General features: G+C 39.2%; 1 protein-coding gene across 1 annotated transcript in view; it reads left to right on the plus strand.

Moving 5' to 3' along the window:
• Positions 1-7,744: 7,744 nt before the first annotated feature.
• Positions 7,745-23,579, plus strand: part of Sara (Smad anchor for receptor activation) — a 431,539-nt gene continuing 415,704 nt past the window's right edge. The window contains exon 1 of the mRNA XM_067140577.2: positions 7,745-8,159. Within this exon, the coding sequence (XP_066996678.2) occupies positions 8,102-8,159 (58 nt within the window). The 5' untranslated portion in view covers positions 7,745-8,101. The remainder of the gene's footprint in view (positions 8,160-23,579) is intronic.

Below are 23,579 nucleotides of genomic sequence, written 5' to 3' on the forward strand. Positions count from 1 at the left end.
AAACGGCTGTGGAAGTAATAAGAAATTGAAGGTACTTACTAGGCAGCTAAGGATAACATGATGGCAAGCATAATTGGCAGTCATACAAATTTCAGTGAGAAATGAAAGGGTATGTATAGGTACTTTAAGGCAGAAACAGATTCCAAGAAGGGCATTCCAGGAATTAATGAAGAAAGAGAGTGTGTATGTGAGGATCCTCAAAAGGCAGAAGTATTCAGTCAGCAGTATATAAAGATTGTTGGTTACAAGGATAATGTCCAAACACAGGAGGTGACTTATGCTAAAGAAATATTTGAATTTACATATGATAACAATGATATTTACAATAAGATACAAAAGTTGAAAACTAGTAAAGCGGCTGGATTTGATAAGATTTCGGGTGATATACTAAAGAAAATGGGTTGGGATATAGTACCATATATGGGGTACTTATTTGATAATTGTTTGGTTGAAGGAGCTATACCATATGAATGAAGAGTTGCTATAATAGCCCCTGTGTATAAAGGAAAGGGTGATAGACATAAAGCTGAAAATTACATGCCAGTATGTTTGACATTCGTTTCATGTAAGCATTCTTTCCGATTATATTAGACATGCTTGTGTAATTAATAACTGGTTCGATGGAAAGCATTTCGGTTTTAGGAAAGGTTATTCCACTGAAGCTCAACTTGTAGGATTCCAGCACGATAAGGCAGATATATTGGATTCAGGAGGTTAAATGGACTGTATCGCGACTGACCTGTCTAAAGCATTTGATAGGGTGGATCATGGGAGGCTACCGGCACAAATGAGTGTAATTGGACTAGACAAAAGAGTGACTGAATGGATGGCTATATTTCTAAAAAGTAGATCTCAGCGAATTCGAGTAGGCGAAGCTTTATCTGACCCTGTAATAATTACGAGGGTAATTCCTCAAGGCAGTATTATTCGACCTTTATATTTTCTTACATTTATATTTGTATTTATTGATTTAAGCAGGCGAATTAGCCCCGATACATGTTCACAAGGACAACTAACAACATAAGAAGATAAGAGAAACACAAAATTCCTTGGGCATGCCATGAGGTCCCTTGGATAACCCGGAAACGTGACACTCCCAAGGGAGGGTCACCACAGCAGTCATCCTCAGTCCCTACATGCCGCGTCCATCGTCTCCACTGATATTAAGAAACAAAATAAAATGAACAATAAGGGATAATAAACTAAAAGCAAGAAATAATATTAATGAGAATCTACTGCTACTGTCCGGCCGTGTCATCACCCCTGGTGTGAAGAGAGCCGCCCTTCCGATGATAACACGACCGGCCCTATCCGTGGGGCCCTAAGGAAGGCCCCAACAACCCTACCAGATGACAGTGCGTTTCTCACACCAATCCATTGCGGCCGGCCACGTGAATCTGGAGCCGCTCTCCTCCCATATACCGCCTCTCACATTTCTCCCTTCTATTACATATTTGGGGTGGGCCCGTCCCACCGCGTCCTCTTACGGGTAAGTCCTGTTCTCCCTTGTCCATCACTCCTTACCATCTCCTACTATGCGTAAATAGTGAGAACAGCACATGCCCAAATGTACATAACTAAGTTCCATGCTACTAGCTTACTGCAAATAATAATAAGGTTATAATGCTCGTAAACTACTGAGGCTACGTAACAATCAGTATAAGTGTTAGCGTAAAGTTAGGACAAAATATAATATAAGAGCAAGATGGCGCAAACGTGTAAAGCTACTTCTGCATCCTACCCTGTCAGCATGTCTAATGGAATTATTACTACACGCTGTCGTTTTCCTAATATTTAAAGTGCTGAGTGCCAATCTCCTACTGACATATTTATGCTGGCTACGCCACTATTTTCATTCCAAGTTATTACATCATATATTACCTCGTATTTCTCTCAGACATTGCTTTTTCACTGCACATAAGAACTTATTCAGGCCGCTGTCGTTTTTCCACTGTTTCAGTTCCCATGCAATAATTTTCTGCTCAACTTTTTGTCTACACATTTTTTGTTGCTTAAATTTAGAAATTTTGCCCTTAGTTTCTCTGTTCCTATACAATTACAAAGTAAATGTAAATTGTCATACTTAGCCTCACGTAGTATGCACCGAGAGCTCTCTTTGTTTCTGATCCATCCTTTATTTCTATGCAGCCCCATCAGCCACCATAGTAAACCACCCTTTAATCTTCCATCGCCAAATCTTATACTTAAGTTGGAGATCTGGTAGACATTATAGAATAGGCTGAGCGAAGGCCTTTCTCTACATTCTCCAAACAATTCTGTATCTTGATGTCCTTAATTCTCATTGTCAGGGCCCTCTGCATTCTGCTATTATTCCCCTTCCATCCCTCTCGCAATATATATCCCATACCCCGTTCCTCAACATAACTTTTGATTTTTGCTAGCCAACACTCATCATGCATTCCTTCCAGTTCATATCTATATACTTCCTGCAACAGAATACCGCCGCTACCTCGTCTTAGTCTAGACCAATACTGTAATACCCTTTTAACACAGTCTAACTCGAAAAACTCTCGGCATAAGATTAATGCCCCCAAATTGGCTGTACATTGCGGTAGCCTCACAACAGCCTTACTGAATTTATATATTATTTGATTCAGTCTGATCCTTTTCATTTCTAATCCCCACAATTCAACCCCATATAAAGCTCTGCTCAGGACCAGAGATTTTGGTAATAGCCCGAGTATTTTATAGCTTACTCTTGGGTACTTGGCGACTAGAATTTTTAATGCTGCGAGGGCTGCAATCCCTCTCAGTTTGCATCTCTTGATGTGTTCGTCCCATCCACCTGTTCTATTCAATATCATTCCTAGATATTCTAATCTATCTACTTCCTTTATTCTTGTCCCCTGTACCCACCATTCCCTCACTTTTTGCCCTCCTTCTCTTACTTACAATTATCATCTTCGTTTTATTATAGTTAATTTTCAGCGACCATTTATTTGCGTAATCTACTAATTTATCCAAACTTTTCTTCAATCCACCCAATAATGCAGTCTTAGCCGAAGCGTCCGAACCGTCTCAAAAAAGTTATTGCTACTAATTATTTACTGAAAAAATATCTCACACTCCACTCCCCGTTATGCTTGAACTACATTTGTTAAATGAATATTATCAAGAAAAGAAAATTAACGAAGAGAATTACCCGGCACTCATTTGGGCTTATAAACAGTATGATTGCCTCAGTAATAATATTATCCAAACTAACTTTCATTTGAAATATTTGTTCTCCTATCAAGCGTGTATTTACAAGCCGGAAATTGTAACATCAATATTCAGTGAACCTAGCTATTGTACTTCTGGAGAGTGCTTGCTATGATTCGTATTATAGTGGGGTTCTTTCTGAACAGCTAGTTTCACTGAGCCAATCCTTATGCAGCCAGACCCTGCTATGACTGGTGTGAAAATGTTGCTCATAGGGTCGGTTGGTGTATGCATTTCAGTGGGCTTGGCAGATTGATATGTAATAGCAACTCTGGCTTGGTGAGGAAAGCAATGGGAAACTACCTCACTCCTCATTTCCCTAGTAGGCCTCTTCAGTGATGCCTAGGCCATCTATGACAGCTGATGGCAGAGCTGTTGAGGATCCCACCAGCGGAATCGCTGACGGACTGAACATACATACAGATTGGAATATCTGTGAACGTGGTAAATAATCATCAATCAAACAATACTGATCTGCTATTGCAGTCGCCCAGGTGGCAGATTCCCTATCTGTTGTTTTCCTAGCCTTTTCTTAAATGATTTAAAAGAAATTGAAAATTTATTGAACATCTCCCTTGGCAAGTTATTCCAATCCCTAACCCTCCTTCTTATAAACGAATATTTGCCCCATTTTATCCTCTTGAATTCCAACTTTATCGTCATATTGTGATCTTTCCAACTTCCAAAGACACCGCTCAAACGTATTCGTGTACTAATGTCATTCCACGCCATCTCTCCGCTGACAGCTCGGAATATATATTTTATTCGAGCCACTCGTCTTCTTTCTCCCAAGTCTTCCCAGCCCAAACTTTGCAACAATTTTGAAATTCTACTCTTCTCTCCGAAATCACCCAGAACAAATCGAGCTGATTGTCTTTGGATTTTTCCAATTCTTGAACCAAGTAATCCTAATAAGGGGCCCATACACTGGAACCATACTCTAGTTGGGGTCTTACCAGAGACTTATATGCCCTCTCCTTTACATCCTTACTGCAGGCCCTAAACGCCCTCATACCAATGTGCAGAGATCTGTACCCTTTATTTACAATCCCATTTATATGATTACCCCAATGAAGATTTTTCCTCGAGGCCGGTCTCCACAGTTTAACATTTAACACTAACATGTTAATCTTAACATGTTACAGTTGACATGTATGTTGTGATTGTGTCTTCCAATTTGACTTTGCATGTTAACTCTAAATATTGAAATTAACACTTTTAACATGTTGGCGTGTTTTCCGCTCCAAGTGGAAAACATGCCAAGTCAATTCGTTGTTTGTGCTATGTCGGCACAGCTTCGGCAACTTCCATGCTGTTTCCATGCCAACACATAGCCTAAACGACGCAAACGACGTGCTCATCATGAAGCAGGGTTATACTTACAACACTCCGCAACACTCATTCTCTTTGTTATAAGCTGCAAATACAGTACGCGCACGTGTGTCGCTCTCTCTGCACTATACAAAAATGTATAGTCAGAAATGGAGTAGAGCAAGGAGATTACTCTGGACTTAATTAATGATATAATAGAAAGGCCTTATTTGTGGGATGTATCATCAGAGGAATACAGATATAAAGCGAAGAAAGCCGACAGTTTCCAGGAACTCGAAAATATCTATAATTGTTCCCGCGAGTGCATCGAAAAGAAAAACCTAGCGTCCTTCCCCTCCCAGTTCAGTCGAGAATTGCAGAAAGTTGAGAAAATTCGGTAGTCGGGAGCGGACGAAATTTATACTTGAAAGTGGTTTGCTTTTGAAGCAATGAGCAGAATGAGGGGAGGATATGTGCCTAATAAAACTACATTTCTAAATCATAACAAGAAGCAACAGTGGCAATAACAAAGGCCAGTTCCTCTTCATATGTGTCCATTGTCCTTGTTTAAAAATACTAGACACCACCTAAATGTATTACCATAAATTGATATGATGATCTACCTGCAGATAAACAAAGGATGTCAAGTTTAACATGCTTATTAAGTGTGGACACAATGTTAAATGAAACAGTATTTGACATTTAACATTTAACATGCTGATTGTGTCACCAGTTAACATTTAACATGTTGTTGTTAAACGTTAATCAGTGGAGACCGGCCTTTATATTAACACCTAGGTACTTACAGTGATCCCCATAAAAAATCTTTCACCCCATCAACGCAGTAATTAAAACTGAGAGGACTTTTCCTTTTTGTGAAACTCACAACCTGACTTTTAACCCTGTTTATCATCATACCGTTGCCTGCTGTCCATCTCACAACATTATCGAGGTGAAGTTGCAGTTGCTCACATTCTTGTAACTTATTTATTACTCTATACAGAATAACATCATCCGGAAAATGCATTACCTCGAATTCCATTTGTGTACTCATATCATTTATATATATATATATATATATATATATATAAGAAAAGGTAATACTTCCTTGAGGAATTTCCCTCTTAATTATTACAGGGTCAGATAAAGCTTCGCCTACTCTAAATCCCTGAGATCTATTTTCTAGAAATATAGCAATCCATTCATTCTTCTGTCTAGTCAAATTGCATTCATTTTTGCCAGTAGTCACCCATGATCCACCCAATCAAATGCTTTAGACAGGTCAATCGCGATACAGTCCATTTAACCTTTGAAGTCCATTTGAAGTCAGTACTTCCACCCATATCTTTTTCCAATGTGAGAAATTCAATCATCAGCGGGACAATTTTCTTCAGAAAATAAAGAAATAGCGTTTTCACCAACCCTTGAATGTCTCGTGTCTATTATACAGCCCTACAGTTCAACTGGCAGAATCACATGTCCATTTCCTTCAGGAAAGCAAACTCAGTATAATTTTATTAATATGGTTTACACCCGCCTTTATATGTGATTCGGTCTTGTCTGTGTGTTAGTTAAATGTCGGAATCACATTGGCGAGAAGAGTTAGTACACTGTATCCCTGTGCATTGTGATCCTACTGTTGTTTTGTTACTATCTAGCCAGTGATCTCGACCCGGCTTGAGTGGTTGTGTCCTTTGCCTTGTAGAATAAAATATTTAATATGACCTTGTATTTATCAATGAGTTTCTGTGGCTGGGCGGAGGCTATTTATGCGGAGTTAATAACGATCAAGTAGATGAAGGAGAAGAAAAGAAGCTGGTCTTGCGTCATTCAACGTAATGAATATTCACGCTTCATTGTATCAAATACAGTAGAGACAATACGCGACACTTACGATTTAGCCTTGATAAAATGGGAGACAATTCGACGGTGGCGCTCGTAGTGACTTGACCTGAAAAGTCGCGCTAAATTCAAATATCAATGGAAATGCATATACGAAAATGGATAAATAAATTACGTCTAGAAAGAATGTATTATTGAGATATTAACTTCGAAGTTGCTAAACCAATTCTGGATAAATGAATGAAGAATTATTTAAAAGGCCATTATTTAAAGAGTGAAATTAGACATATAAACAAGATGTGAAATGGACTGCTGTGAAATGGGTTGTTCTTTCATTTATGCATTACTTTTTTTGCTTTAGCATTCTTTCCTGAACTTTTACGGTTAGATTTGTCTTTTTTTCTCATTTAAAAACATTGTATTATTACATTAAGACACATGTCAATAAAAATATCGGCACATTCCTTACACACATGATGCAATGAATTAACATTTAAAAGCTGGACAATTTTCCTCTTGACATGAAGCCTACTAACAGAAAGAAAATCTATAAAATCGTGGCTTTAATCTGAGAAGAGGGATAAAAGAAATAAAAGTATGAAAATGTTGTCGATAGTGATGCTTTGAGGAATATTTACGTACAATTAGTGTAAAAATTTAACATACCCTTGGCTGTATAGTCGAGGATTTTAAAAGTCGCTGGCCTGGAAATGATCTGAACAGATCTTATAATTCTTATATAAGTGTAACGTCCCTTCTTTCTCGTACACCTTATCCAAATCACTTCTGTGACATTTCAAAACCCACAGATCACACCTACAACAACAAATCGGTATTGATGGTTAACTGCTGCTTTTTACAATAAAATATGCGTATTATATTTTAAGCCAGTTAAAATGTGGTTCGAGCAGATCAGAAGATTATGAAGTACTATAAAACTATCTTTGTCACTGGAAGAATATATATGCAAAGACAATATTACTTACATTTTCTTGTCACGAGGGTAGCGAAAGAAAGACAGCGCATTCTTCTCTACTTCATAGTTACTGCAGGCAAACACAGCACATACCTTTCCTCTCATGTTGAGAGGAGATATCAAGGAATGACACACGCTACTACTTAATTATGTCAACTCACTGAAAACGTATAAATAACATCAAAAACTTCACACACAAATACACGTGCTTTTATGACAGAATCAGTAGTTTTCAGGTCTACTCGCTAGAGAGAGCTCTAATAGCTGCCCTCGATAGCTCGCTCAGTGTCGCGTATTGTCTCTATTGCATTTGATTGAATATAAGGCATTCTCTGACTAGCATACTTGCCACAGAGTATTTAATTTGTTCACACCTTTACTCGTGATGAATGTTGAACGTAGTGTCAATGTCAATGTTGTAGGTTGTCGTACGGATTTCGAGAAGTGTTTGCCAGTAAAACAATTAACTTGTTGCGCTGGCAACATGGAAACTTGCAGTGTCTTAATTTATGATTGGAACTGTATTAAGTTCTTGATAGGACAATGTCTGTATTAATTAATGTGAAATTTTGCTTTGACATGTAAATAATCGAATGTGAAATCTCTTCTTTATTTTTCAGTACATTGTTTATTTTTTTGTAATTGGTTTGTTTTCATTGTTGGGTATGTGTGAGAGCGGTTAGTACACGTTTTTCTTTTCTGGTAATTTTTAATATACGCACTTCTGGATGAGGTGCTTGCCTAACTACGATGGAGAAATTTGCTGTTGATCTCGACAAAGTTTTGGACGAATTTGAATTTAATGAAGGTACGTAGTTATCATTAGGGCATTTCTTTTAAATATTTTGTATCTCATTGGTACACTGTTACGTATGTAGCTGCTGTCATAACCAATTAAATATTGATAGTATACGATCTGTCATAATTTGGGATCGTCCACTGTTAATCCTGACAAGCTCGTCTGTTCAGAATATGTGTAATTCTCTAACTCCGTTGATTGTTTCTATATCTTGGCTGCTGTCCCCCCGTGAGCTCCATAATATTTAATTATATGTCTCCCTCAAGTTATTGTACTGAAGCGTTTAAAGAACATTTGTCACTACTGATCTTCATTTAGGGTAGTAGTCCTGGTGGCAGATTCCCCATCAGTTGTTTACCTTGCCCTCTTTTAAATGATTTCATAGAACATTTGCCTTAATTTGTCCTCTTGAATTCCAACTTTGTCTTCATAATGTGACCTTTCTGACTTTAAATCCATTCATGCTTATTCATCTACCGATGTCATTCTACATTATGTCTCCACGGACAGCTCGGAACATAGCCTGCTGCTTAGTCAAGCAGCTAGTCTTCTTACTCCCAAGTCTTCTCGCCCTAAAATTTGTAACATTTTTGTAACAATACTCTTTTGTTGGGAATCACCCAGAACAAGTTATGCTGCTTTCCTTTGGATCTCTTCACTTCTGGAATCGATCCTGGTGAGGTTCCCATACACTGGGATCATTATGTAACTAGGGTATTTCCAGCAACATATATGCCCTTTCCTTTACATCTTTACTACAACCACTCAGTATCCTCATGACTATGCGAAGAAATCCATAAACTTTATTTTCAACCTTGTTAATGTGAATACCCCAATGGAGATGTTACCTTACATTAAGACATAGGTACCTATATTGATCGCCAGGAGAGCCGGGCTGAGTGGCTCAGACGGTTGAGGTGCTGGCCACCTGACCCCAACCTGGCTCAGTTCGGTGGTATTTCAAGGTGCTCAAATGCATCAGCCTTGTGTCAGTAGATTTACTGGCATGAAAAAAGATCTCCCGCTGGACTAAATTCCGGCACCTCGGCGTTTCCAAAAACCGTAAAAGTAGTTAGTGGAATGTAGAGCAAATAACATTATTAGATCCCCATCAGGTATTTCCTCCCGAACAACATAATGATTCAAGCTCATTGTGGACATCTCCTTTTAGTGAAACTTAACTTTTCATCCAGTTGACCATCATACCATTGTCTGCTTTCAATATCACAGCTTCATTGAGGTCTTAAAAGTTTAGGTTTGGGTAAAGAAGCCAATCATTGCGTATTTACTGAAAAGGCGATGTTAATTGCTATTACATACATTGATTAGAAAAATATTTCTAACCAGCTGTAGTACACTTGACAGCCACAGCTGATGAGTTGCATTGTGGTTTATGATGGCAATGTTTCTCTTCATATACAAAGGGAGTTCAATATATAATGCTACACTTTTTTTTCCTTTCTAAAAGCAGGTTGGTTTTATTGATCATTCAAATAGCCTACACCATTTTATTCCCCAATCCTTTTGCTACAATATCCAATTTTTTCATCATAATCTCCGTTCAATGCTGTGGCCTTACGCCACCGTGCTGTTAGGGCCTGTATGCCTGAATGGTACCACTCAACTGGTCAATGTCGGAGCCAACATCTTGCTGCATGGATAACTTCTCCATTATCTACATAATACTTCCCGTGGAGTGCATCCTTCATTGGGTCAAACAGGTGGAAGTCAGAAAGCGCGAGATCTGGGCTGTGGGTTGAGTGCAGAAGAACAGAATACTGAAGTTTTGTGAGCTCCTGTCGGGTGCGCAGACTTGTGTGAGGTCATGGGTTGTCATGGAGAAGGTTCACCGTGCTTTTGTCCACTGCCAGTCTCCGTAGACATTCTGCAAGCACCTATGAATATCTGTGATGCCTGGTTTTCTGCCAAAAGAAACTCTGTAACTGCTCTCTGTTTGGTATGCACCTCCGTTAGACGCCAATTTGAAGGCTAGTTATAGTGCTGCCACCAATCGGAATGTAATGAAACTCCACAAGATGAAGCGGGAATATTCAAAGATGTCCCAAACAAAATTTCAGTTGTTTTAAACTGAAATTGGCCGAGAAATAAGATGTGTTGCATTATATATTGAACGCCCCTCGTATATTAGAATGGCCTGTTGATTGACTTGGGAAGTGAGAGATAACAATAATGTTATTGATAGTATGTTTTTACCGAGCTCGATAGCTGCAGTCGCTTAAGTGCGGCCAGTATCCAGTATTCGGGAGATAGTAGGTTCGAATCCCACTGTCGGCACACCAGGCAAATGCTGGGGATGTACCTTAATTAAGGCCACGGCCGCTTCCTTTCCACTCCTAGCCCTGTCCTGTCCCGTGGTCTCCATAAGACCTATCTGTGTCAGTGCGACGTAAAGCAACTAGCAAAAAAAGAAAAAGAAAAAAGATAGCATGTTTCACTAACTACTTTTATTGTTTTCGAAGATAACGAGGTGTCTGCAGTTTTCTCCTCCAGGAATTTTTACATATCGGTGAATCTTCAAACATGAGGCTGGTATATTTGAGCATCTTTCTGTCTTGGATTTGGAAAGACAGCACTTTACCACCCGAGGCATTCAACCTGGTGTAGGTGGAAAGAATACAGTGGTTTCGCAGTGATATAAAATAATATTCATCCTCTTTCTAGTCAGAATTTGTGTCCTTTTCTCGTATTTTAATGTTTTTTTCACCTTGTCTGATAGAAGTTCATTGTTGTCCCCCCAGCCGATGGTAGGCCCCAATAGACGTGGACATTTTTTATTTATTCAGGGGATTGCCACTCGCCTGGTTGCGTGCGCTGTGAGCCTGTCTCCCGCCAGGCACTTTGCCGTAATGCGGCCAGCGCTCACCCGACACTGAGTCATAGTGTGTTTTCATACAAGATTTTATGTATTTTATGAAGATATTAATATATATATACACACATACACACACACACTAACGTAATGAAAATGGCACTGAAACAACACACTGAGCACTAAACACATGAATACCTGACTAAACTGAACCTTACGTTGATAAAGCTCTCAGCAGACTGCAAAGGAGGGGAACATGTGGCACCTTGAAGCGCATGGTGGTGAAGTGCTTGGCAGGAGACAGGTTTGCAGCGCGGGCGAATGGGTGGGCGACAATCGCCTGAATAGAAAAAAAAATGTCCCAGGATAATTTAGGATACGGAATGTTATAAATCTTATTTCATATGACTTGTAGGGGAGATAGAAGTGTTCAGTGCCACTCCTGTGGACTCCAACATGACCTTAGAAGTACCGTAACTCTGCTTTAGTAGTAAAATAGTCTATCATCAAACTGTTGAGGTAGTTAAGTATAAGAACACTGCTGTGGGCTGACATGAATTCAGCATGTCATTCCCAGAATTCATCACAGGTATAATTTATAACTTGGGCTAGGAATTTTATATAATAGGCCTTTAGAGGTATATCGTTGTTGCACCTGCGAAAACCGCTATGTGAAATATTTCAGCTTAGAACTTTGGCTGGTAAGTTTCTGCCGTCTAAGGTTCAATAGTGTGCGACCAGTTTCAAAGAATTTTTGCTGCGGGTCAGTATTTCTCTCTCATTATCACATAATGGTTTCTGCAGGGGCAGCGATGATATAATTTGTACTTATTTATGTAACAAAAATAGGAAAAACATGTATTGAAATTTTTGCAGATGTTATCTAGGCCTTTAGTACTAAATAAATTACAGGATTGTGATCGACTGCAAAAAGACCTCAACAAAGTTATAAGATGGACAGCAAACGGTGATATGATGGTAAAGTAGGTGAAAAGTCAGGTTGTAGTTTTCACCAAGCGTAAAAGTTCTCTTAGTTTTAATTATTGTTTTGTAGGGGTGAAAGTACCTCATTGGGATAATTGTAGAACCCGGGTCGTGTTACGAAATGTTGAAGACTTTGGAGTAAGGGGATGAACAGCTCGACGAGGTGGTATGTTACAAGTAATGAAAATCATTGCGAATCGGTATTGAAAGTAATCTGGGCCGATGACCTAGATGTTAGGCCCCGTTAAACAACAAGCATCATCATAAAAGTAGTCTTATGATATATGTAAGAAATTCATTTTGCTTCCACCTATTCAATACAACTCAATATGTTATTGTTAAATCCTCATTAAAATAAGAATTGGTACATGTTTCAACCTTTTCTATGGGGCATCATCAGCCGTATCATTACCTCAAACCATATCAGGTACCTGGTTAAAATTATTATATACAAACTAATAAGGAAATGCATTCCAACACTATGCCATTTTTCGTATATTGGACCTTGGCATGTATACTTGACTATTGTAGTTGACAATGTTGTACTTTGAGAGCTTCAGGAGAAGTGAATGGCAATACCAGACAATTCTGGATATTATCCGGACCACTTCTAGTGCCTTAATGGCCGCTTGGCTGTCCGTAAAAATGAAAATATTCTTATTCCTATAGTTCATTTTCAGATTTTCTTCAAGACATGTTGTGATAGCTATCACTTCCGCTTGAAAGACTGTAGTGTGTTTGCCCAGGCTCATCTGGATTGATCTCTCAGGTCTTCCCCTGTTGATTCCTCCTCCTGTGCCATCCCCAGTCTTTGAGCCATCAGTCCACCACACTATATCTTCTTTTTCATTATTCCGTTTGTTGATATCACAGTCTTCTTTTTTTTATTATCTGGGTCTCAAACAGTTTTTCAGAGTTGTACTTTGGTATCATATGATCAGAAGGCATGTGTTATTACTCTGTTAATTTTACAGTGTCTTAGATTGGGTCTTTGTGCATTCCAGCACTCTGATTGTGCCAATGTATATGAACTCATTCTAGCCTGTCCTTTTATGAAATTGCATAGTGATGGGAGGTCTAGTAAAGTATTCAAGGCTTCTGTCGGCGTAGTTCTCATAGCCCCAGTTATGGCTATGCATGCCATTCTGTGTAGGCTATCCAATCTACAACTGACTTTTCCTTGGCTTACTTTCTGCCACCAGATGATTGCAGCATAGGGCATCAACGGTCTAATGATCATTGTATATATCCACATTACCATTGATGGTCTTAGGCCCCATGTCTTCCCGATGGCTCTTTTACATGCATACAGCAAGTTCTTGGCTTGGGTTATGTTCCTTTCTATATGTGGATTCCAGGTTTGATTTTTATCTAACACTACACCTAGGTGCAGTGCCTGTTCTTCCATACATATATCTTGCCCAAAGAGCTTGAGTGATCTCCCCTCAATTTTCTCTTTCTTGTAAAAGGGATCAGAGTTATCTTGTACGGGTTGACTGATAGTTGTTCCTCCTGACACCAGTTCTCCACAAAGTTAAGTAATCATTGCATGAGGTCCTGGATAACACTCATCACCTTACCTTGTACCACAATCACTAGGTCATCTGCATATCCTTGTTTATAAAAACCTTGTTCGTTGAGCATTACTATGATTTTATTCACCACGAGGTTCCACAGCTGAGGAGAAAGAACTCCTCCCTGAGCACAGCCTCGGGTGTCCCTAACCGTCAGCGTTTCTTCAAACGGTTGCAAATCCATTTGACGACGGTTTTACTCACCTTGCTCTTTTCCAATGCTTTCATCATAGAGTCACAAGTTGTATTGTTGAAGGCTCCTTCTATATCTAGAAATGCTGCCAGTGCAATTTCTTTATATTTCTGACTTTCTTCTAGTTTACAAACCAACTGGTGGAGTGCTACTCCAGAGGATCTGCCAGGTCTATATGCTAACTGATTTTCATGTAACATTGAGTTCATTTGCACCGTTCTTCTGATATATTTATCCAGAATTTTCTCTATTGCTTTCAGCATGGAGGAGGTATGCTTTGGCTTGGGCATAATTTGCCCTTCCAGGCTTAGGTATGGATACTGCTTTAGCTTCAGACCATGATTTCGGCACATACCCTAAAGCTAGACTAGTTCTGAAAAGGTCCGTCAGGGCATTGACGAGTATCTCCCGTCCTTCATGTAGGAGTATCGGAAGTATCTCATCTGGACCCGGAGCCTTTATAGGATGAAACGTGTCGATTGCCCATTTTACATGGTTATGTTTTATTATTCTGTTGGCACAGTTCTAGTCTGCTCTTCAAGCTCCGTTCTCTGTTCCAACCGTTTCTTCTTCTGTCATCTCCTCAGCCTCAGGAAAGTGACACGCCATTAATATCTCCAGCATGTCCCTCCCCGCCTGAGTAAATGACCCATCTGGTTTCTTCAGTGTCCCCACTTGATTTATATGGGTTGCTTTCAGAACCTTCTGGAGCCTTGCTGTTTCAGTGTGTGATTGTACTTTCTCACAGAACAGTCTCCAAGATTTTCTTTATGCTTTCCGTATCTCTAGGTTATACTCGGTGAGTTTCCTATGATATACGACCCACATACCATTTCTAGATGATTTTCTATATAACATCCTAACCTCTTTTTTTCATTTTGGCTAGTTTGTTGTTCCACCACCTTATTTTTTTGGTGTTTTTCTTTTCTTTGAGAGGACAGTTTTCATGGAATAAGTCTATAATGGCCTTTCTAATAGTTCCACTGCCTCATCCAATTCTTTCTGTCCTCTCACGTTAGTTGGAATTTTTTGTACATCCTTCCCTAGGACTTCTCTGTATCTGTCCCAGTTACTTCTTTTTGGGTCTCTGTACATCTCAATCCCACATAGTCTCGCATCTATTGCAAATTGGATGTGCTGGTGGTCTGCCAATGATGGTTCCTCCAGCACCTTCCCATCTTTAATAAAGTTTGCGACATGCGTAGTGTTTAGTGTAATGTGTGTTACCTCCCTACGATTTTTGTTTATAAATGTAGGCTTGTTTCCTAGGTTTAGTATCGTCAACTCAGTTCCAATAATAAACTCTAGTAAAGACTCACCTCTTGCGTTGCAGTTCGTGCTGCCCCAGAATTTGCATCTGCTCCATGGACTAGGTGTTCGCCTTTCCTCTTTGCGTTGCGAATTAGGTTCTCAACTTGTACTGATGGGGGCAGATTAGTTGAGTCATATGGGAGATATGCAGAGCCTATGGTTATTTCTCTGGGTCCGTCCCAATTTCCAAGTTTAATCTTGGCCACGATTAAGTCCCGTGAACAGTGTTCCTGCAACATTAGACATTTTGTAATTTCCTGTTCACAAGAAGACATGTTCTGGGTATTTTCGATGTTGTATCGTACATCACCTTACCTCCAGATTCCGCCAGTCCTGCTACTCTGCCCGTGACTATCCATGGCTCTTGAGTAAGGCCTAAGTCGATAGCCTCAGACTTGAACTTCCTGGCAAAATTGGCCACAGCTGCTTTTTTATTCTGAAGATTGGCCTGAAAGACCTTCAGCTCCATTTTTATCAACATTGGGTTTTGTTTTTCCCCTGATGACTTGAAACCTGATCTGCCCAAGTCCGAGCTTAACCTTACGGCTTCTCTTTTTGAGCTCTTCAAAGTCTCTTTCACCAAGGGCTAAAACGACTGTCCTTCCTGTCTTGTCGATTGAAATGGCCTTCAGCACTCTCGACTGTTGTGTTAGAAGTTCGGTATAATGCTGATTGATTCTGACAGCAGTCTGCTCTACTCTCTTGTTTTGAGTTGGCGACAGCCTGTCCAATTGGGACTTCTGTCTCCATTCTTTCATCTTGGGCTTGCTCCCGGGTACTGGAGCTTCCTTGGCTTCTATTGATGTCAAAGTTCTTGAAATTGGTTCTTTATAAGCATCCATATTTCAATCAATCGTAGGGTTTTTGCCCCTTCTAGAGTCCTGAGCGTTGTTCTCACCATCTGTGGTGAGGCATACAGCCAGACATTGTCCTCCCACAACTCAGGCTCTCTGTATTAGAGACCATGCCCCTCAGTCATCCATCCAGCGGCTCGCCCCCAGCCCAAACCTAGCCAGGTTTGTTCCCCCTTCAGTAGGCCTACTCACGTGGTCTCCACTTGGCATTATCATGACTGAGTTCACAGCCATGACTTTTCTCCTAGGTTGGGATCGCCCCTTTCACAACCCGCGGCTCGTCCAGGCTACGTAGAGCAAAGTGATGTTTTGGTACCAGCACACCGCAGTGAGCCTTCACCTCAGTCACCAGCCCCACTTCACCTGAACCACCATATCACCCATGTGGAGGAACCATGGATGCCTCTCTAGCATGTGTGGGCGAGGCCTCCACTTCCAAGCCTTGACTTGGGCTAGTAAGAAAATTAATATAGTTAAGATGGCATAAAAAAATAGAGAAGGAAAAAATAGTGGAAATAGTTGATGCAAAATGTGACTCTAATGACCAGATAGTAGAATTGATGAACTGTGAGATGCTACTGGTGTCTTTGAAGGTTAGGTATCGCAGAAAATTCGAGTACTAGTAGGCCTAAGTAGTAATGTTCCGAATACACCTTTCCAATGTTTAGGCCTAGGCTCTGCAGTTGAAATGTTGATGAGGGACTCAATTTACCATGCCATGGAACAGTATGATATCCTGTGAATTTGTAGATAACTTAGGCAATATGTAGCTTTTATCATTGCATAATCTATATTTAACATTAATAGAGCAACATATATATTGAAATTACTTTGTATTTTTTGGTTTAGTAATGCAATACCTATACACTATTCAGAATATTTGAAGTAAGGGGGGTATACATGTAGAAGACTGCTCCTTTCAAATGGTGCATCACAAGTTAAGGTCCATTAAGTAGGTGCAGAAAGTCACTAAAATTACCTGGTTTCTGGGGACAATTTCAAATGATGGGTTTGGTTCCGGGTGTGTGAGCAAAATTCTTTGTATATATTGAGACAAGTTTATTGACTTGTGGATAGTTACTTCACAGTTCTCTGGCACATCATCAAAGTCCATGAACTAGACAGATAGATTGTATAGGATGGAATATATCTAATTCAGTAGCTGCTTTCAAAACATATACTGCATCGTCAGAATATAATAAAATAACCATTTTTTTATTGGCTTTGCGTTGCACCGACACAGATAGGTCTTATGGCGATGATGGGACAGGAAAGGGGCAGGAGTGGGAAGGAAATGGTAATGATCTTAATAAAGGTACAGCCCCAGCATTTACCTGGTGTGAAAATGGGGAAACCATGGAAAACCATCTTCAGGACTGACAGTGGGGGATCAAACCCACTATCTCCCGAATTTAAGCTCACGGCAAACCTTTTCCTCTTGAACGCCTTAGGGCTATTGCACTTTACGTCCAACATTTACAAAAGCGTGCCATGTGGAAATAATGTGAGCAAATATATTAGTGTGGTTGATTCATCTATATAATATGGAGGACAATCACAAGGGTAGGGCTAAGTCCAGAACTTAATAGCAGATCAGGAAAGGTTTCTTGGGTTCTTCTGGGTCGAGTTTTTAAATGATGAGGTTGACTATTTAGCATTCAGTTACATCCGTCCCTTTCATCGATGGCTAAAATGTGGATCATCAATGGTTATCCAAATGTGGAAAGTGCCTACTTACCTCTTTCAGGCTCTCTTGATATTGATAACATAAATTGGGGTAGTTTTTTCTAAGTGTAGAATTGTCAGGTATTTACCGATCTCGGTACTTTGGTAGAAACTACATGTGTTTTCTAGAAGCAACGGATACTTAGGAAGCTTGTATCACAAAATATTCTTAGCTACAAGAGCACGACACAGGTCTTTTGAAAAACTCTCTTCTAACATTCGAAGGAGGTTATTGCAATTCCATAAGCAGTACTTGGTTTTTTGGATGAGTGTAATTAGATGCTTGTTCTTATTGTGTAAACAACTACATGTATGTTGTTCTAAATGGGATTTCATTGTTCACCTGCCGGGCTGAGTGGCTCAGACGGTTAAGGCGCTGGCCTTCTGGCCCCAACTTGGCAGGTTCGATCCTGGCTCAGTCCGGTGGTATTTGAAGGTGCTCAAATATGTCAGCCTCGTGTCGGTAGATTTACTGGCACGTAAAAGAACTCCTGCGGGACTAAATTCCGGCACCTCGGCGTCTCCGAAAACCGTAAAAGAGTAGTTAGTAGGACGTAAAACAAATAACATTATTATTCATTGTTCACCTCATTTTCCAGTCACACACGTTACATGTGTGTGTTACATTACCTGTGAGTAGTACCATAATGTGTGGAATACCGCGAATCTACTCTACTTTTGATTAGTATCGCAACATGACAAATTGGTTCTACTTTACTAGCAATAAGTACTATTATGAGGGGCTGATGACTGGATTTTGGACCCTTTTAGACAACAAGCATCATTAATTCAGGATTGTGCTTTAGAAGCCGTCCCTTGGTCGGTTATACTATTGTTTTATGATAGTTTCTGGGAATGTGGGGCATTGCAGGTCGGATCCACTGATTGTTTTAAGTTTTTATTCATCCATTCATTCTTCAGCACGTTTTGAATCCTGGTCAGTGGATGATTTTGGACTTTTAAATTGTCATTACATTTAGTCTCATTTTGCACCATTAGGGGCAAATGACCTAGATGTTAGGCCCCTTTAAACAACAAGCATCATCATCATCATCATCATCATCAGATTTTTAGTGTTTCCAGGTCTTGGCACCATATGTTAATACAGGCTTTAATAAAACTTTTATACATTAGGACTTTAGTTTTCCTGAGCAACAGCTTAGACTTCAGATGTTTTCTGAGGCCATGATAGCACTTGTTAGCACACAGTATATGTTTTTGGATTTCATAACTAACATTGTTCTTGGAATTAACTTCTGATCCAAGGTAGGTAAAGCTACACACAACATCAAACTTACACAAGCCAATTTTTAAGAATGTAATAATACTAGGGTAGTCTTTCTTGGTTACGGGCATGTACTTAGTTTTTCCTTCATTAATCTGTAAATTCGTCTTTCTTGCTGCTTTTTCGAAGCTTTTGAAAGCTTCTCTCATTGCCCTTTGTGTTCTTGGGACTATATGAATATCATCTGCATATGCCAAAATTTGAACTGATTTATATAAGATTGTTCCCCTTGTGTTGATACCGGTATCTCTAATTACCTTCTCCAAAGCTATATTGAACAAAAGGCATATATCACACCCTCGCACTGTATTTAGAAGTGGTGATATTATTGTCAGTATTTGACTTTTATTATTATTATTATTATTATTATTATTATTATTATTATTATTATTATTATTATTATTATTATTATTATTTCATTTGTACGTTTATTCTTAATATTTTAAGTTGGAAGGTCTCCATATGTGGTATGAGTAATTTGTTTTGTACAACGGCTGGGAAAATCATTGCTATCTTAACTTGGAAACTATGCATGAGTCATTTGGAACTAACCAGAGTCCGTTGATGTTGTAGTCGGAAATCTCCAATAAGTCATGTGAAACGCCCCAGAGTCTGTTGATCTTGTGATTGTCTTGTGATACGGGGAGGTTTAGGGTGTGGTCTTCACAAGAGGATCTACTCGTTATTGGCTGGCTAGGATCAGTCTCGACGTACCATGTGAAGGGAGAAGCAAGCTGATGTCTGTATATGCACGTGATCATACGACAAGGAGCACACTGCACGAGAATGAACTTCTAAACACACTGGACTGGACTTCAAACGTTTGTGGAACGTGGTTGACTTATAAACTGTGGAGTGCTTATTTAAATCTAAGAATTTCATTTTTTGTCCGTATTTAACGTATTTATTTTCAATAAAAATAAATATTATAATGGTTAAGTTACAACAGATTTACTTGGAACTAGTTTCAATGCTATTTAGCGTCATCTTCAGCCAAAATATGAGAAATAGGCTTAGGTGAATACATGCAAACATATACATTACACAAAATATTACAGCATTATGAATAAATAAGAGTAAAAAGAGACATAAAATTGTGAATTACAAGTTCGGAACTTGTCAGTCATCTAAACAGTCTATGAAGGGTGAATCAAAACTGTAGGGACACGAGTTAGGACTCAACTAACACAATCCCTTGAAAAACATACAACACACCAAAACCCCGCGGAAGTTCGAGATGAACTTGGCAGTTAAAGATTCAAATTTGTAGTCACCTATTCATTAAATGTCTCTGGTACGAGTGTAGTACACACATGAGTTACAACACAACAAACACAATCCTCTCAAAAAAGCACATAACATTTTAAAACTTAGGTAAAAGTTGTCTTAAGCAGGGTTCTATCCTACTTACATACACAGTCCCAGTGAGAATATTTCCTCTAATGGGTTAGGGACCACGGTGGATTCTATAGACCTCGTGCGTATGGCGATATTTTACCCGCTGGTGCTCCTAGCGGCAACTCGCTCAGAACATTCATGTGACGAGTTTGTGTAGTGAGTTGTGCGAGAGAATCATGTGTGACAGTCAAGGGAGCTATTTAAAGCTGAAATGTCGTCGTCCGTAGAGATTTGTGTGGGCTTTCAGAATATTCTTTGGGATAAGTCATAGGCCTATTTCAGTAATCGCATATTCCAGGTGAAAGAATCATTGGGAGAAGAAATATCCAGCTTCTCTTTGAAACAACCATTAATCAATCGCCTTATGCAGTTAAACTTAAGGTAATGGTTACCTTTCTTTTTGCACCATAAATCACATGTGTATATATATATATACTCTTAATTTCAAACATAACTTTATTACACAGTACATATTATCCTTGTCCATTGCCGCTGTAAATTATATTTTCATTAACGCTAGTCTTGTTTTAATATTTAACAGGTAGATTGCAACAGGAATGTTCAGTTAGCTGAGTGTGAATGCAAAGCAGGCCTTTCGAAATGCTGTAAGCACATTGCTGCACTTTGCATTTATATGACGGTAATACAGAAAGATATTCTTCGGAGACTTCCTTCCTGCAACAATGGGGAAAACCTAAGAATATTGCCGCGGAGTATTCTAAAGGTGAACATTTAGGAGAAATGTTCAAGGACTGATTAACTAAGCAGCCAGTTTGTAGCGTATTGGAAAGTGAAGGATTTGAAACATTCAGCAAAACTGAACTATATGAGAAAATTAAAATTATAGACTGTGCTTTTACAAAAATCTTGAAGGCCGAGTGTGAAGGGGAATTCTTAATTATCTCAAATTCCGTTGTTGAAGCCATCGTGGATGATGCTGTAGAACAGAGCAAAACAAGACCATTACTTCAGTAACTTCAGCAATGAGACCTTCGAAACATTAATAAACGGATTAGATGCTATGGAATAAATTACTTGCTTAGTGGCAAGATATAAATAGAGCCAAACAATTATGAGTGTACGTTGCCAAGTGACGTCAATTACTTGCTTAGTGGCAAGATATCAATAGAGCCAAACAATTTTTATGAGTGTACGTTGCCAAGTGACGTCCTGAATTTTTTTATTATGACAACGTAAAAGTCACAAAATTGTAGACGTATGCTATTACAATTGAGACTAGGGCTCAGCTGTACCCTCATCAGCGCTCCCTAGACAACCCCATTTCCCTGAATGTACCTCCCTATTATCCTTCTAAACATGATTTTTCTTTGCATTTGTCTTGTATGGCCCAAGGTCTCAGGACGAGCTATCGGCGTCAAACTTATCTGCCCTGATAGTTTCATTTACACTCGGCGGATGGCATCCAAGAACACATTTCTGATGCCGATAGCTCACACTGTGACCTATGACAAGAACAAGGAAAAATTGACCATTTCAGCGCTGGTTTGAAAAAAGATAAATGCACAAAAATCGGTGCCGCATTTTTTCGGAATTTTTATATTTATACTAAAATGACCCCCAACTATTGCTAAGTCTATGAAATAATCTTGGTGGTGATACTTGAAACCAATTCGAGTATATAGTGCATAATATTTCAAAAAATGTTGACTTTCTGATGTGACCTTCCAACAGTTAAAAGTAACTCATACAATAATTGGCGCAAATCACTGAAATCAGACGACATGTCATATAAGATGCGGGAGCTCATGAAAAATATACAGAGGTCTAGTAGCACAATTTTAGGTTCTGGATGGAACTTTGATTTTTTAATGTGGTCCTAAACTTTTGACCGGTACCGTATCTGCCAACCAGAATGTACATAAATCATGACACTGCAGAGTGGAGATTTTAATAAACTGGCAACTCAGCTCCTTATTTCTAAAGACATAAACAGTCCTGCAGTAAGATACGGCAGAGGTAATGAGCAGAGGGCACTTCAGGAGTTCTGTTTATTGTCCCAATATTGCGTGTCACAGCTGGGTTTGTTAATAAAAGAAGAGCAACCCTAGTAGCCCGGATGGGGTAGTGCTAGGTCAGGACTGATTCTCTCTTTTGGAGATTGCCCTTCCTCGTGTTGCGAGAAGCCCGTGACTGATGAGAACATGTGTAATGTTCCATATTTGTATATTGACATTGATGGTGATATAAAGTTAAAGGAAACTCACGTATATTACGCCCAGGCACAGGCATCATTGTATATATTGAACCTCAACTCCTGTGACGTTTTTTGTATATACTCCAAAGAAAAGTGTGAAAGTGGGTGTCTCCAGAAATTAAGAATTCCTTTGGAATATTATTCTCACGGTATAGAGGTTTTATTTCGAACGTTACCTTCCGCTAATTTTCAGGCGTTATACATAGTGTTACATTGTTACCATACTCATGCATAGATTTTATCACTATTCATGCATTTCAAACATGATATAATTTCTACTCGAATTAGAAGTAAAAAATTTTTAAAAAAACAGTGAATTAAATTGATGTAATCATATACAATTCAATAATCATACAATCATGTTTAAGTGTAGGCCCTACCTAAAGATGCTGGTCGTCTGCTTTAATGATCGAAGGACTGAAGTTCACTACGACACGTATGAGATGAACAATCTTGTCTAAATGAGGTACCAAATGTGTTGCTTATTGTTTGGGAATACGAAGAACTTCGTCCCAGGCGAACAGTTTCTAAAGGAATAGTTACATCCAACCACAGAACAATTTGTTATAGTCTTTGTAGAACTTTCTTCCATCTCGAATTTGATTTTGTATCTCAACAAACGCAGCCTGATAATCGCGTTGCTTCACTTCACTGACGAGAGCAAGTCACATGAACTATTTGAGCAACTTTCCGCCAGAGCGCAGCAACATCCATGCGCACGAGGTCTAAAACCGAATTGCCTTCTATCGAACTAGTTATTAATTTTGCAAACATGTCTAATATAATCAGAAAGAACGCTTTCCCAACACTTACATGCAACGAATGCCAAACTTACTGGCCTGTAATTTTCAGCTTTATGTCTATCACCCTTTCCTTTATACACAGGGACTACTATAGCAACTCTCCATTCATTTGGTATAGCTCCTTCAACCAAACAGTAATCAGATAAGTACTTCAGATATGGTACTATATCGCAACCCATTGTCTTTGGTATATCCCCAAAAATCTTATCAATTCCAGCCGCTTTTCTAGTTTTCAACTTTTGTATCTTATTGTAAAT

Source organism: Anabrus simplex, chromosome 2 (genome assembly GCF_040414725.1).
Source record: "Anabrus simplex isolate iqAnaSimp1 chromosome 2, ASM4041472v1, whole genome shotgun sequence".
Taxonomy (NCBI): domain Eukaryota; kingdom Metazoa; phylum Arthropoda; class Insecta; order Orthoptera; family Tettigoniidae; genus Anabrus; species Anabrus simplex.